Source organism: Gopherus evgoodei, chromosome 4 (genome assembly GCF_007399415.2).
Source record: "Gopherus evgoodei ecotype Sinaloan lineage chromosome 4, rGopEvg1_v1.p, whole genome shotgun sequence".
NCBI classification, from domain to species: Eukaryota; Metazoa; Chordata; order Testudines; family Testudinidae; genus Gopherus; species Gopherus evgoodei.
In genome coordinates this window covers 14,618,745-14,633,566 of record NC_044325.1, presented here as the reverse complement: position 1 = coordinate 14,633,566, position 14,822 = coordinate 14,618,745, and the positions used below count along the sequence as shown (strand labels likewise).

Below are 14,822 nucleotides of genomic sequence, written 5' to 3'. Positions count from 1 at the left end.
AAACAGCCTGTGGCAGACAACTTCCCAGATTACTTATACACTGTGTAAAAAGGCATTTCTTCTGATTCATTTTAAATGTACTGCCTTCCAATACCACAGAGTGCCTCTTTGTTACTGTGTTCAGAAAAGGATGAATTTGAGTGCACAATGGGCCTTCTCTATACCATTACAGCTACTGCAGTGTTGCTCCTTGAACTTTCTCCTCTGAGAAGTATTATCTTGCTTTATATTATAAGGAAGTTCCTCCATGCTTCTAGAGATCTGATTGTCCAAAATTGCTTGGCTAATCTTTATTTAAAGCAAATTATCTTTCTAATTAATAGTTAGGCTGCTGAAGAAGACTAAGATCAAATCATCATGGTTGTTCAAATGCTGTAAAATAGCTGGATTTTAATGACATAGTATCATATTTGTCACGATCAAGCTCTCTCAATTAATGGTTCCAGTCTTACAAGCACTTACTACCATGGGTAGTCTCAGTGATGTCCACGGAGCTACTCATTGGAGTAAGTGCGATTCTCAACTGAGATTCAGCCCCAGGGCATAAAGGTGACAGATTCTAGCCACAAATAGCCAGCAAGGAATTTCTTTGGCACAAGGGAATACCCCTGGAATAAAACTGGCAGTGGCATCTTTCTGCAGTCGCTGTCCCTTCTCTTTTCAATGTAGGGGTGTGTCAGGGTTGGAGAGGGATTATGAGAGGGTGTGGGGAGGTTCACTAAACTATACCTAAAGAACCCTAAACCAATGGCATAAATTAGAGCATCCCCACAGTTGAGTTGAGCTTGGCTCTGGGTTGGCCAGTGTTTGCAGGACTGGAATCAAAGTTAGCTTCCCTGTAGAACATTCTATACTGGCTGCACAAATATAAACAAATGCTCATACTACTTACCCTGTAGAAACAGCAATTTCAAATTTTTTAGCCGACTAAGCTGTAGCTGGGCCAAGTTACTAATTCCATTGTAGCCCAAATGAAGAACTTCTAAACTTTGCATTATTGGGGGCAGATTTTCACCAAATCCTGCATCCCTAAAACAATGAAGCGAGTAGGAACATGAGGCCAGATAATTTCCAAACATTTCCCCCTGTAATCAGTAATTTAAGCATTTCTCTCCCATTATTATCAGTTATAGACACTTTATGTAGGTAAACAGGAATTTACTAACTGGACCAGTACAATAGAAATTATACCTGTCTACTACAGAAAGACTAAAAAGCACTGAAAGAAATCTAGTTTTTGAAGTTTCAATAGCTTTATTTAGACTTCTGTGCTTACAGAAGTGTCAAGGTTCCTTCCCCACTCTGAACTTTAGGGTACAGATGTGGGGACCTGCATGGACATTTCTAAGCTTAATTACTAGCTTAGATCTGGTATCACTGCCACCATCCAGAATTTTCAGTGTCTGGATCACTCCCTTTCCCCCCAAAACCTTCCCCTCCCTGGGTAGCCTTGAGATACTCCTTCACCAATTCCCTGGTGAGTCCAGATCCAATCCCTTGGATCTTAAAACAAAGAGAAATTAACCACCCCCTTCCTTTCTCCCACCATTTCCTGGGGAGTCCAGATCCAATCCCCTTGGATCTAAAAACAAGGAAAAATCAATCAAGTATTAAGAAAAAAGCTTTTAATTAAAGAAAAGAAAGGTAAAAGAAAGCCCTCTGGGAGAGATTAGCATACCAGCTACTCTCACAGACAACAGATTCAAAACACAGAGGATGTTCCCCGGGCACAAATTTAGTTACACAAAAAAAAAAAAAATACCCAATTTGATTCTACCTCTAATTGCATAAGACAGGTTACAAAGAAATAAACATAAACCTATTTATTCCTTTCTAAAACTTACTACTCTGATAAGAGGCTGGTTCCTTGATCTTTTTCACTCAGGCTGAAACTGAAACTCTGAACAAAGGAAAAACTTCCCTCCTTCCTTTTGAAACATCTTGCTCCCCCATTGGTTCCTCTGGTCAGGTGTTAGCTAGGCTAGGTGAACTTTTTAACCCTTTACAGGTAAAAGAGGCATTAACCCTTAACCATCTGTTTATGACAGGAAGGTAGGCCAGATTTTACCAGATGCAGACCATGGAAATCAGACATGGAAAACCACTCTTCTGCCCACAAAAGGCCTGAATATATATAATGGAAACAGCTGGAAATTGCTGTTTAATTTAGTAAAATATTTATGTAACCTTTGGCTGTATTCTCACAACAGCCATGTGATGGTGTGGCAAAACCAAACAACAGCCTGCAATATCTTACTACTTTACTTATAAAAGCTTCATTTTTGTAACATATGACCATAATGAAGGAGTGTGGTATGATAGATTGAGAAAGGCGCTGGCAGGAACTCCTGAGTTCTTATTTCAGCTTTGCCACTGCCTCATGACCCAGTCACACAGGTAGCTGAATGATTCCTGAAGGTGCAGAGCAATCTGAATTCTCATTAAACCACTAAAATTAGTGGTTGCTAAGGTGCAAGTGATCATGACTTGATTACACTGTTATGTGCAGAGTAAAGTTCAGACCAGTGATTTATAACATACCTAATGCTTAAAAAAAGCCAATTTCACAAATCTAATAATTATGAACCAAATCAGCTGGAAGACAGAATTTAAGCACTAGCCAAGCACAGCAACTGTGAGTGGAGTGCAGAGAAGGCATGGGAATGTTTAAGGGACTTTTGGGTTGCTGGACTTATGAACCAGAGGGGAAAAGGACACTGCCCAACTTACTTGGGGGTAGGTCTTTTGCTCATGGTTTGTTTATGAACCCTAGTTGCAGTGTTTTCCCAAATTAATTCTGAGTTATTTCTCTCCTTTTATTAAAAGTTTCTGCTACCCTCAGACCCTGTGCTTGCGAGGCGGGAAGTATTGGCTCTTAGAGGCACCCAGGGGGTGGTGTGTAATTGTTCCAGGGTACTGGGTGGGGGCTCGAGCTGGTTGTATTGTTGAAAAGGAACCCCTAGATACTGAACCTGGCTCTTGTTGCTGCTGGCTCCACCTGGCAGAAGGGTTACATTTGCATAAGTGTCACTGAATTAAAAAGCTAGTTTTCTAGAATATTTCAAAGGCTAGCACTGTATACATACCAGTTGCAAATTAAAACCTACATAAATGTACATTTATATCTACCCACTATGCAGTACAAACTAATCAGCAATCTGCTGCTACTGGTGCACAACTTTCAGTACGAGACCAGTCAGTACATTTCAATTGAAATGCTTTTGTAAACACTGGTTAGACACTTTTTATTTAAGAATATGCAATGTGAACACATTGTTAGTATAGGGCAAAATGCTGATATTTGCCATTTTTGCTGCACGCTAAACTGCTTAATCATTTCTGAATAAAATAGTTGTCTATGCTAAACCAATAAAAATCTTATAATACATTGTTGTTTGGCAGCTTTGATCAATAAAACACAACATTATGGTGCTGAGATTAATAAAAACTAGTCATAGTGCGGTATTTCTGGAACTGAGCAAAGAATGACATCTTTCTTATTTGGGTACCATTGTTTCATCTTGCCTACAACCTTATGACACCCCTTGAGAGCTCCACATTACACCTGATCCTAGTGTACATCAAATAAGCTTTCAAATAATACATGATGTGGATGTGTGTGGGATAGGATACAACAAACTCCAAAAATATGACTCTTTTTGAAGAATTGCCACATGCCTATTTCAGCCAGGACCCTTTCCCCCCAAAAGAACTAAACACAAAGCCATGCCTTTTGCACAGAAGCTTCCCATTCCCAACTGAATCTTACTGTCCCTTCAATTAATCATGTCCCCTAGAGAAGGAGGAGAGTTTGGGACAAAAAATAAACACATGCATATGCCAAATGAACACAAAAAATGGAGGTAGGAAGAGCTGGACACTCATTTGAGAAATACACATATACACAACCAAATCTTACATTTCTCTGTGCTGCTCGGTCACTAATAATATTTCCTAAAAGCACGGAGGGAACTCTGGGGAGCAGCTTGGCAAGTCTTGTCTGATGGGATTGGACTGAAATTGGCTATACACTCTGTCAAAGTCGTAAAGATCTGACTGAACGAACCTTGACATGTTCCCGACGTTTCAGTCCTGTTAGAATGCAAAAATGAGAAATGCAAACTGAAAGCTGATTTGAAAAAGTTCTTCAGGACATAAATTGACCTAATGTGTTGGTGCCAAAAGAAAGAAAAAAAATTGGTATGGATTTCTGCTGCAGGGGATGAGAAAAAGAGCTCTTTTAGGAGATGGGACAGGAGAAGGGATTATTGGCAGATAAAAGATTGCTCTGACTAGACAAAATATTAAGAAGGAAGTTTGGATGAATATGCAAAAGCACTGCTTGACTCTATTACACAAATAGTAGCATGAATCAGTCACTATGGCATGGAGCTCACAGATTCTAATAAGTGGTTGTGACTGCCATCAGAATACTTGCATGTCTAAAAGTAGCTGAGTTTTCACAGTTTTAGCTCAAAGAAGTGTACTATTACCTCAGTATCAAGATTACAGTGATTCAATATTATAGCAGGACTTTATACAGCTTTTAAAGATTTCAAGTACTTAATGTCCCTGCCAGGCTTGATTAGAGACCTATAAACATGCCATAACAGATCAAACCTATGACCACAGAGTCAGATAACTTGCTTGTGATCAATACCAAATGCTTGAGAGGAAGACAAACAAGCCCCATAATATATCTGTCCAATGCCGTACAAGGAGAGTGGGAGGAGAGAAGACTGGGATAATTAGTTTTGGGTCCAGAAGCTGATGAGAGGCACTGTATCTGGTGGTTAGAGCAAGCAGCACTTGTTTTCTGTTCCTGGGTCTGCCAGAAACTGACCTTCACTCAACTTCTTTGTGCTTCAGTCTGAGTCAGCGCACTCTAGGGTGTCTCTGAGCCACAGAGTTAAAGGGTCAGTGGCAGCTGAAGGAGTAGCCACTGCTGTTGCAAACTGGGAGTAGCACACTTCCTCCCCGAAGGGAGTGGGGAGAGAAGGGGCAATCCTACACTACTGGTCCCCCTCCCATCCCAATAACTGAGGATGGAAGAATTGAGCCAAAGAGCCTAGGAGAGAGACTGGCTGGATGCTCCCAGTGATGTCAGAGATGCCTGAGTGGGTGGCAAAAGGCCTGCAGGCTTCCTTGCCAGAAGACAGCTCAAGTTAGGTGGGGAGAAGAGAGCATCCCTGGCTCGTTGTCCTCCAGGGACTGCCTTTTTCAGCAAAAGAATACAAGAATTACAAAAGTTCATTTTAAAATATAACAGTACCTGTTTCCTTTTGAAGGTCCTTGCTGTCCATAGCCACTAGAGGTCACTTTCTGGTACAGCTGCTGCCTGTTTGTTAAGTGATTTTGAGGCTTTTGTCTGGGCAGTACTGATTCAATGTGATTGTAATTCAGACACAATATCTGCATAAAGCAAACCACATGAAATGAAACAGAAAACTGCTCTGCTAATATAGTAGCTAAGGTGCCAGTTACAACATACCTCTGCTCTTTCAAATTTAGATAATGAGCTAACAGATTGGTGCTGAATCACTGGTATTCAGGGCTTCAAAAATTCTTGATGCTATAGATAGGCTAGTGGTCAATTTATTTCAGCATATGGTTAAATAAGTGGTTTTTAGTCTTTTTGTGACTCATTTGTACTGCATAAATTCTGCTGACTAAAATAACTTTAGAAAGCTGTATTTAGTAAATTAGTATATAATATAAGTCATGTAATAAAGATTTCCCCTTGCTCTATTATAAAAGAAATCTGTCAGGCAGGAATAAAGAGATTTAGAACTTTATATAAAGAGAGAAGATACTTACTGTCACTATAAAAATAGGAAAGAAAAGCACAGATTAACTCACCTTGACATTAGGCAAGAAGATTAAACCACTGAAAGAGGTGAGATTGTTGTTCTGTAAATTCACATTACAAACATTTCTAAACTGATCTGCTGGTACAAGATCCACCGTTCTGAATTGGATAAAGAAAATAATTACAGAAAAAGTTATCATGTGACACAGATTTCCTGAGCAGGTCTACTGATGTTAGATTTCTCACCAGAAATCGAACATCTTCCTTTTACAGGAGCATCCTGATAAAACTCTACAATAAATACATTGTGCTGTTTTCTCAGGTGTAGTAATGCAGAGTTGATATAATTCCTATGTTAAAGGCAAAATCCACTTCACCCACATAAAGTCTGAGTATTTACACTTTCAGTGTGTGAAGTAGGAGAGGTGAGGGCTCGAGGAAGTGAAATCTACCCCACTGCAGGTATGCTGCAGACTCCCATGGCAACCTCTCCAGTGCATGGGCTGAAATACTGGCTGAAGCGCCCTCTGTGCTGTGTGCATGGTATAGTAATGCCACAGGATCTGCATTTATATAGATAGTGGTCCCGCCCTCCAGTCTACATCCTCCCCACAGCCTGCTGCAGTACTGTGTAGATTGTGAAAGTATCCCAGCTGGATCACATGCCTAGTTTGAAGATGTCTGTTACAAGGCAGAGTCAACTGAGGAGAAAGAAAGCAGAAGAGGGACAGCTCCCAGATCAGAGAATACCATCACCTGAATAGATTCCCTCACCTGCAGTGTTATAAATAAGCTACTTCAAGAAATTAGACCTCGTGACACAATATCCCTCTACAGAAGCTGAAAGCTATACAATCAAAGATACACAAGAGGTATTTTAATATTGCCTTAAAACCTTTCATGACAGCCAAAGTCTCCAGAGATAGAATGTCTGTGGTGGAAGAGACTCAGTCTCAAAGCAGTGTTTAAATAGTCTGCCCTCGTGTCTAAAATGGTCTCTTTCAAATCAAAAGTGTTGCACTGGTAAGAGTAGAGACATGTTTATGAATATGGTCATGGCTGTGGGCATGACCCTAGTGGAGTTAATGGGAGCTTTGACACTGGCATCAATGGAATTGGTATATAGCTCTCAGCCACAGCAAGAGCCAAGATAAGACATCTTTACATATTACAAAATGGAGGTAACTTTCATTGACAGACGTACAACTATGCATACCACAGAAATGCTTTCCAAAAAAATATAAATCACAAATCAATTGTGGCAAACAGTCAAAGCGTATATCCTGCTGTATAATATGTTGTGCTACAGTAGGGCACAGCATGTGTGGTATACTAAGCATTTTCACACCATGAACACAAAGCAATAGAATCATAGAACTGGAAGGGACCTGGAGAGGTCATCTAGTCCAGGCCCCTGCACTCATGGCAGGACTAAGTATTATCTAGACCATCCCTGACAGGTGTTTGCCTACCCTGCTCTTAAAAATCTCAAATGATGGTGATCCACAACCTTCCTAGGCAGTTTATTCCAGTGCTTAACTACCTTGACCATTAGGAAGCTTTTCCTAATGTCCAATCTAAACTGCCCATGCTGCAATTTAAGCCCATTGCTTCTTGTCCTATCCTCAGAGGTTAACGAGAACAATATTTCTCCCTCCTCCTTGTAACAACCTTTTATGTACTTGAAAACTGTTATAATGTCCCCTCTCAGTCTTCTCTTTTCCAGACTAAACAAACCCTCAAAGGTCATGTTTTCTAGACCTCTAATTATTTTTGTGTTTCTCTTCTCTGGACTTTCTCCAATTTGTCCATACCTTTCCTGAAATTTGGCATCCGGAACTGGACAGAATACTCCAGTGGAGGCCATATTAGCACAGAGTAGAGTGGAAGAATTACTTCTCGTGTCTTCCTTACAACACCCCTGCTAAAACATCCCAGAATGATGGGTTTTTTTTGCAAAGGTGTTACACTGTTGACTCATATTTAGTTTGTGATCCATTATGACCCCCAAATCCATTTCTGCAGTACTCCTTCCTAGGCAGTCATTGCCCATTTTGTATGTGTGCAACAAGGGGTGGCTCCAGGCACCAGTACACCAACTGCGTGCCTGGGGCGGCAAGGCGCAGAAGGGCAGCCTGCCGGTCGCTGTAAGGGTGACAGTCAGGCAGCCTTCAGCAGCATGCCTGCGGGAGGTCCACTGATCCCATGGATTTGGCGGCAATTTGGCGGTGGGCACGCCGAAGGCGCGAGATTGACGGACCTCCCACAGACAAGCCACTGAAGGCTGCCTGACTGCCATGCTTGGGGCGGCAAAATACATAGAGCCTCCCCTGTGTGCAACTGATCGTTCCTTCCCAAGTGAAGTACTTTTAATGTGCCCTTCTTGAATTTCATCCTATTTACTTCAGACCATTTCTCCAGTTTTTCCACATCATTTTGAATTGTAATCCTATCTTCCAAAGCACTTGGAACCCCTCCCATCTTGGTATCATCTGTAAACTTTATAAGTGTACTCTCAATGCCATTATCTAAATCATTGATGAAGACATTGAACAGAACCAGACCCAGAACTGATCCCTGCAGGACCCCACTTGATATGTCCTTTCAGCTTGACTGTGAACCACTGACAACTACTCTCTGGGAACGGTTTTCCAATCAGCTATGCACCCACCTGTGGCAGGGCAGGGGTAAAACTCCCTTTAAAGCCCTGCCAAAATGCTGGCTGTAGCCTGCTCTCTGGCCAGGTGTAGAGATGCAGGTACTTAGCAGGGAGCCCAGCTGCAAGCCCTAATGAGGCCTGGCTCAGAGGAACATGCTGAGCTAAGCAGACAGCTGGGCTGGAGCAGGAGAGGGCTATAAAAGCCCTGGGCAAATCGAAATGAGGAGGCTAGCCCGGGAGACGACAGGAGGGCAGTATCTCTGTTTCCTTGCCAATAAGGAAGCCTCAAGGGCGAGGAGACCCTGGGGAGGGTCTGTGGGGCACTAATTGTTGGGGGATCTGGGAACTGCACAAGCACTGTAAATAAAGACACTTGGGGGATCCAACAAAAGAAGCATGGAAGACTCTTTATAATACCAGCCTAAACACAGGGTGCAGGCCCAAACCTGCTCTGACCCTGTGACACCACCTCATAGTAGCTCCATCTAGGTTATATTTCCCTAGTTTGTTTATAAGAAGGTCATGAAAAAAGTAATTGCTCTTGATGATTTAGTGAGGTGTTTTAAGATCTAGGACAGGGTGCTATCAGCCAGATCTTTCACAAATCAGGAAATAGTGGCAACCAAAGAGGAGGTTACTTACCTGAAACTGGAGGTTCTTTGAGATGCATGGTCCCTATTTGTATTCCAAATGTAGGTGCACATGCATGCCATGCACTGGCGCTGGAAGGTTTCCTTAACAGTGTCCGTTGACCCACACATGCATCATGTGTCCCCTCAAACTTCCAACCGAGGTTATAATAGGTCATGCGAGTCAATACTCCTCCAGTGAGCTTTGTATTGCTGAGTAATGCAGTCCATAACAGAGGGGTGGAGGACGGGTTTTGGAATACAAATAGGGACTACACATCTCAAAAGAACCTCCAGTTACAGGTAAGTAACCCTTCTTCTTCTTCTTCTTCTTCAAATGATAGCCCCTATATGCATTCCAAACACGGGTGAGCAGAGAGCAGTGATCAGTGTGGAGATGGGTGTGAGGAAGCAAGAGAGGTGCACTCTGGAGCACTGCATGGCCCAGAGTAGCATCCACAGCTGCTCCGTGGGTAGAGCCCTGTGCAGATACAAAATTTATATCTGTGGATGTGGATATCTGTGAATATAAATTGAATATCCGCAGAGCTACAAGGCTCTACCGGGAACTGAGCAGTGAAAGCAGCAACATGTTGGGCTGCCTCCTGCAGGAAGGATGGCAGGGGCAAGTTCTTGTTGGGATACTGCAACCAGGAGCCAGTTGTTCAGGTGCGGGTATGCCAAGTAGCCAAGGTGGTGCATTTGTGCTGTCATAACCGCGAAGACCTTTGTGAAGACTTGCAGAGCCATTGTGATGCCAAAAGGGAGGACTTTGAATTCAAAGTGGTGCTGTCCTATCTGGAAATGGAGAAATTTCTGGTGGGCTGGGTGGATGCTGATGTGGGAGGAGGTATCCTTCATATCGAGTGCTGCGAACCAGGCCTCAGGAGGGTGATAAGGGATAACAGATGCCAGCGTCACCATACAGAACTTGGATTTCCTGATAAAGTTGTTTAGCAGCCAAAGATTGAGATTGGAGTGGTGCCCTCTGCCCTTCTTTGGGATGAGGAAGTAGGGGAGTAGAAAGCCTCTCCCTTCATAGGGAGGTGCCACTCCCTTGATGGTGCCCTTTGCAAGAAGAGCAGCTGACTCTTGTTGGAAAAGGTATTGATGGGAAGGGTCCATTGGAGGCTTCTGGGGGGGGAGTGTGGTGCAGGGGAAAAGAAAGAAACTCTATGGAGAACCCATGATGGACAATCTCCAGTACCCAATGGTTCATGGTGATCTTGCCCCAATTGTGGGCAAATGGGGCAAGACACCCCCCAAAGATAACATGGGGCACCACGGGTGACAACAGGGAGAGTTCGGAGCTCTGAACGGATGCATCAAAACTACGTAGCTTGTTGGTGAGCAGGGGACAAGGAGATGGCCATAGCAGAGGCCAGGAGTCGCTGTTGCTGGGATGGGGTTTCCTGCTGTCACTGGTAGTAGGCCTGATAGGGTGCATGTGTGCAGGGGTGGAACTGTTAACAGCAATGTGGGGCCATGGTATAGCTCCCCAGGTACTGTAGCATGGTTTGGCAGTCTTTTAACAAGTGAAGAAACTCATTTATCTTGGAATAGAACAACTTGTCCTCATCAGAGGGGAGGTGCTCTCTAGTGGTTTGGACCTCGGAGCCCAACACCACAGGTGAAGGAGCCTTGGTTGAGTGGTACAAGGCTTGGCAAGTGGCAAGATGGTTCCCAGTGCAGCCATGGAGTGGGAGTCTGAGGGTGCGGCGGGCCTCAGGGGTACCGATACCACACCATCGCAGCAGGGTCATAAGCTAGAGGATTAGGCGGCTGTGGATGGGAGTCCGAGCTGCACCTGCACATGGGAGAGAAGGGGGGCTCTGGCTCAGAAAATTCCTTGAAGTCCAAAGAGTCCAGTAGCAGTGGAGCCAGCAGTAGACGGTGTTGAGTTGGTAGGAGCTGGTCCAACAGGAGCAGGAGCGGTTCATCCGCCAGAATGGGGATCCCCCAGGTGAGTGAGAGACCAGAGAGAACCAGGGAGGATGGGTATGGCAACTCCCATGTCTCTGTAGAGAGAAGGGGCTCCATACAGCCAGGAGTCCAAGGAGTGCCCCTGGAAATGCTGGAATATCAAAGCCACGTCCATGGGGCCGAAGGAACCCAAGGTTGCGGAGTTGGTGGTGGGACAGGCAGTGCTTGTGCTGGAGACTGCTCCAGGTGGATGGGCACTGGGGCAACAGTGGTACCACCAGAACCTTCTTGAGCTTAGCTTTAACTTAAATGCGGAGAAGTTTGGGCATTGGTATGACAGGTTCTGTGCACAACATCTCACCCGACCTGGCTTGGGGAGGAATGCTATGCTTAGAAGCAATCCTTGATGGAAACTTGCTCCTAAGCCAATAGGAGTGCTTCCTACCCTCTTGTCTGGAATTGTCCTTAGCCAGTGGTGCTGTTGGATGCAGGGTGCGCAAAGTGCTGGGAGGAGCATACAGCACTGGTGAGGGAAGCTGCACCAACGGTTCCAACGATCCCAGATCCGAGTGGGTGCGCAGTCTCATGGTTTCCTCCATGAGGTATTTTCTGAGGTGGAGCTCCCGCACTTCCCAGGTCTGGGTCCGGGGAAGAGTTGCAAATCATGCAACAAGCAGCGATATAGGCCTCCCCAAGGCAGTAAAGACAGCGCTGGTGCTTGTCGCTCACAGAGAAAGAGCGTAGGCACAAAACACAGCTTTTAAACTCCAGAACATGGAGCATAGTTTGGGGGTTGGGGGGAAATGTACCTCAAACAGGGTAAACTAATGCTATCTACAATTATCTATCTACAAGAAAACAACAAAGAAGAACTATATACACAACAGACTAAGAGCACGAAGGAAGAGGGGGTTCTGACTCAGTCCAGGTGGCAGTAAGAGGGAACTGGAAAGGTGCTGCCCCGCACAGCCTATTATAACCTTGGCTGGGAGCACAAGAGGATGTACAATGCACGTATGGGTCAACAGACACTGCTAAGGAAACCTGGCTCCAGCATATGGAGCGCACATAGAGGCCATCACTCAAAGAAGAACCTCATTTACACTTAACACGGCTATCCTCATTTGGGCTAGATTTGGGATAGAAGGATTCAGAACAGAGACAGGTTAAGGCAAATATGTCCTTTTTGAACAAAATAAGTCTCTTTTCTAGAGTTGCCTGTCCAAAATGTGCAGAGGCCGCACAAATCTCTGTTTGAAAAATGGAATAATCTGCTGAGAGATAGGAAAATCCGAAACCGAAGAGAGTCACCTTTTTTCCATGTGGCTCATATGATCCTCTGTGGATCAATCAAGAAGATTTTGCCCATAAACAGAGAGACACATGAACTGAATTATCTAAACCTAGGATCTGGTTTTAATTATATTTGTCTAGCCATTATGTTAAATGCTATTTGTGCACATTTGAAAATTACTGCACCTGATCGTAGAGGTTGTCCAATTTAATTCTTGCATTTTAGTGAAGTCTGAATGTCCTAGTCTTTCTGCAATCATATCACAGGTAAGTCTGCCACCAAATAAATCCTTAGCACTCTCGATGTCTGCTGTCTCCTGTATAATGACATTTAAAATGAATTTTGTTATATTAAAGCAGACCTAGAACTATAATAAGAAGGTAAGAGTGAAAATTTTCAGCCTAAAAGGTAGTTAAAAAAAAAAGTGCCTGAAAATCAGGGCTTAAACTAAAAGTGTCTCCTCAACCATCACCTTAGCTTTATACCATCTAGAGGGAGGGATAGCTCAGTGGTTTGAGCATTCGCCTACTAAACCCAGGGTTGTGAGTTTAATCCTTGAAGGGGCCATTTAGGGATTGGGGCAAAAATCTGTCTGGGGATTGGTCCTGCTTTGAGCAGGGGGTTGGACTAGATGACCTCCTGAGGTCCCTTCCAACCCTGATATTCTATATTCTTATTGAACAGATTATGGAAATGTTCATATGCTCTAATTAAGTTTAAACTATAGATTTGTTACATGCACTAAAACAATATTAGATAATTGTGTTAATAAGGGTCAGAAATCATCAGGATGCCCATGCCATCCTGATCTGTAAAAAAGATGGTTTTAACAATTACAATAATCTTAGGATCTATAGTATAACTTACTACTGCAGTGCCATCTAAGGCTTTGAGAGATGGAAGATGGAATATTACAAACAATCGGTAGTTAACTTGTTTCCACACAATTAGATTTCCAGACATGTCCAGCATGACCAGGTTATTTAAACCCTAAGAAATAAAACACGTAGTTCAAGGTTTAATAGTATAATTTTTAAATGTTTGTAAGGAATGAAACCTAGGCTATTCCCTTTATCTTTAATCATTCTCTTCATCTTACAACTGCATGTGTCAAATCTGAAGCATCATTTAATAAAACCCAGGGTTTCATTCTCATTTACATTAAGGTACCTGTACATAACTCTGGCAGTGTAAAGGAGCATTAAAGTGGGCATAAGTTACGCTTACACTCACTTTAAATTCCTTTTACACTACCAGAGTGCTGTAATTGAAAATCAGGCCCCGAGTCTCCAATCACAACAGTAATACTTGTATATATGCCAGCAGCTCCAGGTGAAAGGAACTGGGGTTGCTGCATGTGTGCATGCTTGTGCTCTTGAGTATATTTCCAGTGTAATTCTTCTAATTACAGAGTTAGGCTAGGCACAATAGAGATGCATGGTGTGTGGCTCTACCTGGAAAATGCTGAGTTCAATCCTGTTAGTTACTCAGCACCTCCTTCAAAGCACTGAGCACACTCAATTCCAAAAGAAAGTTCAGACTAAGGCTCTTACGAAGGACAATTCCTCTGGGCCCAATTTTTAAACGTGGACATCTAAATTGCACATGCGAATAGAAGACTTTCAAACACAATTTAGAGACAAGGTGGGTGAGGTATTGGTCCAACTTTTGTTGGTGAGAGAGACAAGCTTTCGAGCTACACAGAGAGCAGTCCTTCAGGTCCTGAAGAAAAGCTCTGTCTCTCTTTCTCACCAACAGAAGTTGGTCCAATAAAAGATATTATCCCATCCACATTGTCTCCCTAATATCCTCGGAGCGACCTGGCTACAACAAAACTGCAGGCACAATTTAGGCAGCCATTAAAAAAAAATATGGCTTCCCATATTTAAAAACGGGAAAGATATATTTGTACTGACGTTACAAGCAAATTGTGAATTTACTTTTACCCGCAAGTCCTAAAGCAATCAAGTCCACATTTACCTTTAAATGATATATCTCTTGGTAGGTAGAGACATAGTTATTGCTGATGTATAGTTCTATTAGTGCGTAGGCTTTCTGCAAACCAATCAATGAAGTAATTCTGTTGCTCTCAAGAGAGAGGTAGTGAAGATGAGACAAGTTTTCAAAAACGCGTCTTTCCAGGCTGGTGAGATGATTATTATTTACACTAAGTCGTGTTAATTTGGTGAGTTTTGAAATTCCTGGAAAAATCAATAAGATGTTCTTAAAGCATATATAGTGAGAAGCAAATGAAGTAGTCAACTTGGATGGTAAAACAAGCTACACTCTCAGGCTGTGATGCAGGCAGGATCAGGAGAGATCATTTGTGGCCTGCTCTTTTGTGATAGCTAAGAACATTTTCCAGAAAGAAGCTACTCACAGTCCACTTCACCCCTCTGATTCTTCCTCCAGGAGTAGCAAAGAGCATAGTGAGGGGGAGGGATTAACTCTCCACTCCTCTCTCAGACAGCAGGATCTCTTCCTTGCTCCCTCTTCCTTCATATGCTA

The 14,822-nt window shown here is 43.2% G+C and overlaps 1 protein-coding gene across 6 annotated transcripts in view; it reads right to left on the bottom strand.

Annotated features, from left to right (window-relative positions):
- Window positions 1-14,822, bottom strand: part of LRRC9 (leucine rich repeat containing 9) — an 86,166-nt gene that overhangs the window by 20,462 nt on the left and 50,882 nt on the right. For 4 of the 6 annotated variants that reach the window (XM_030558498.1, XM_030558500.1, XM_030558499.1 and 1 more), the window contains 6 exons: window positions 14,295-14,515; window positions 13,182-13,304; window positions 12,500-12,630; window positions 5,860-5,968; window positions 5,273-5,412; window positions 893-1,029 (listed from right to left, as the gene is read on the bottom strand). In XM_030558498.1, the coding sequence (XP_030414358.1) occupies window positions 893-1,029; window positions 5,273-5,412; window positions 5,860-5,968; window positions 12,500-12,630; window positions 13,182-13,304; window positions 14,295-14,515 (861 nt within the window). Of the gene's footprint in view, window positions 1-892; window positions 1,030-3,919; window positions 4,093-5,272; window positions 5,413-5,859; window positions 5,969-12,499; window positions 12,631-13,181; window positions 13,305-14,294; window positions 14,516-14,822 lie in introns of those variants that run through there. The other 2 variants (XM_030558503.1, XM_030558501.1) reach the window with 2 other exon arrangements.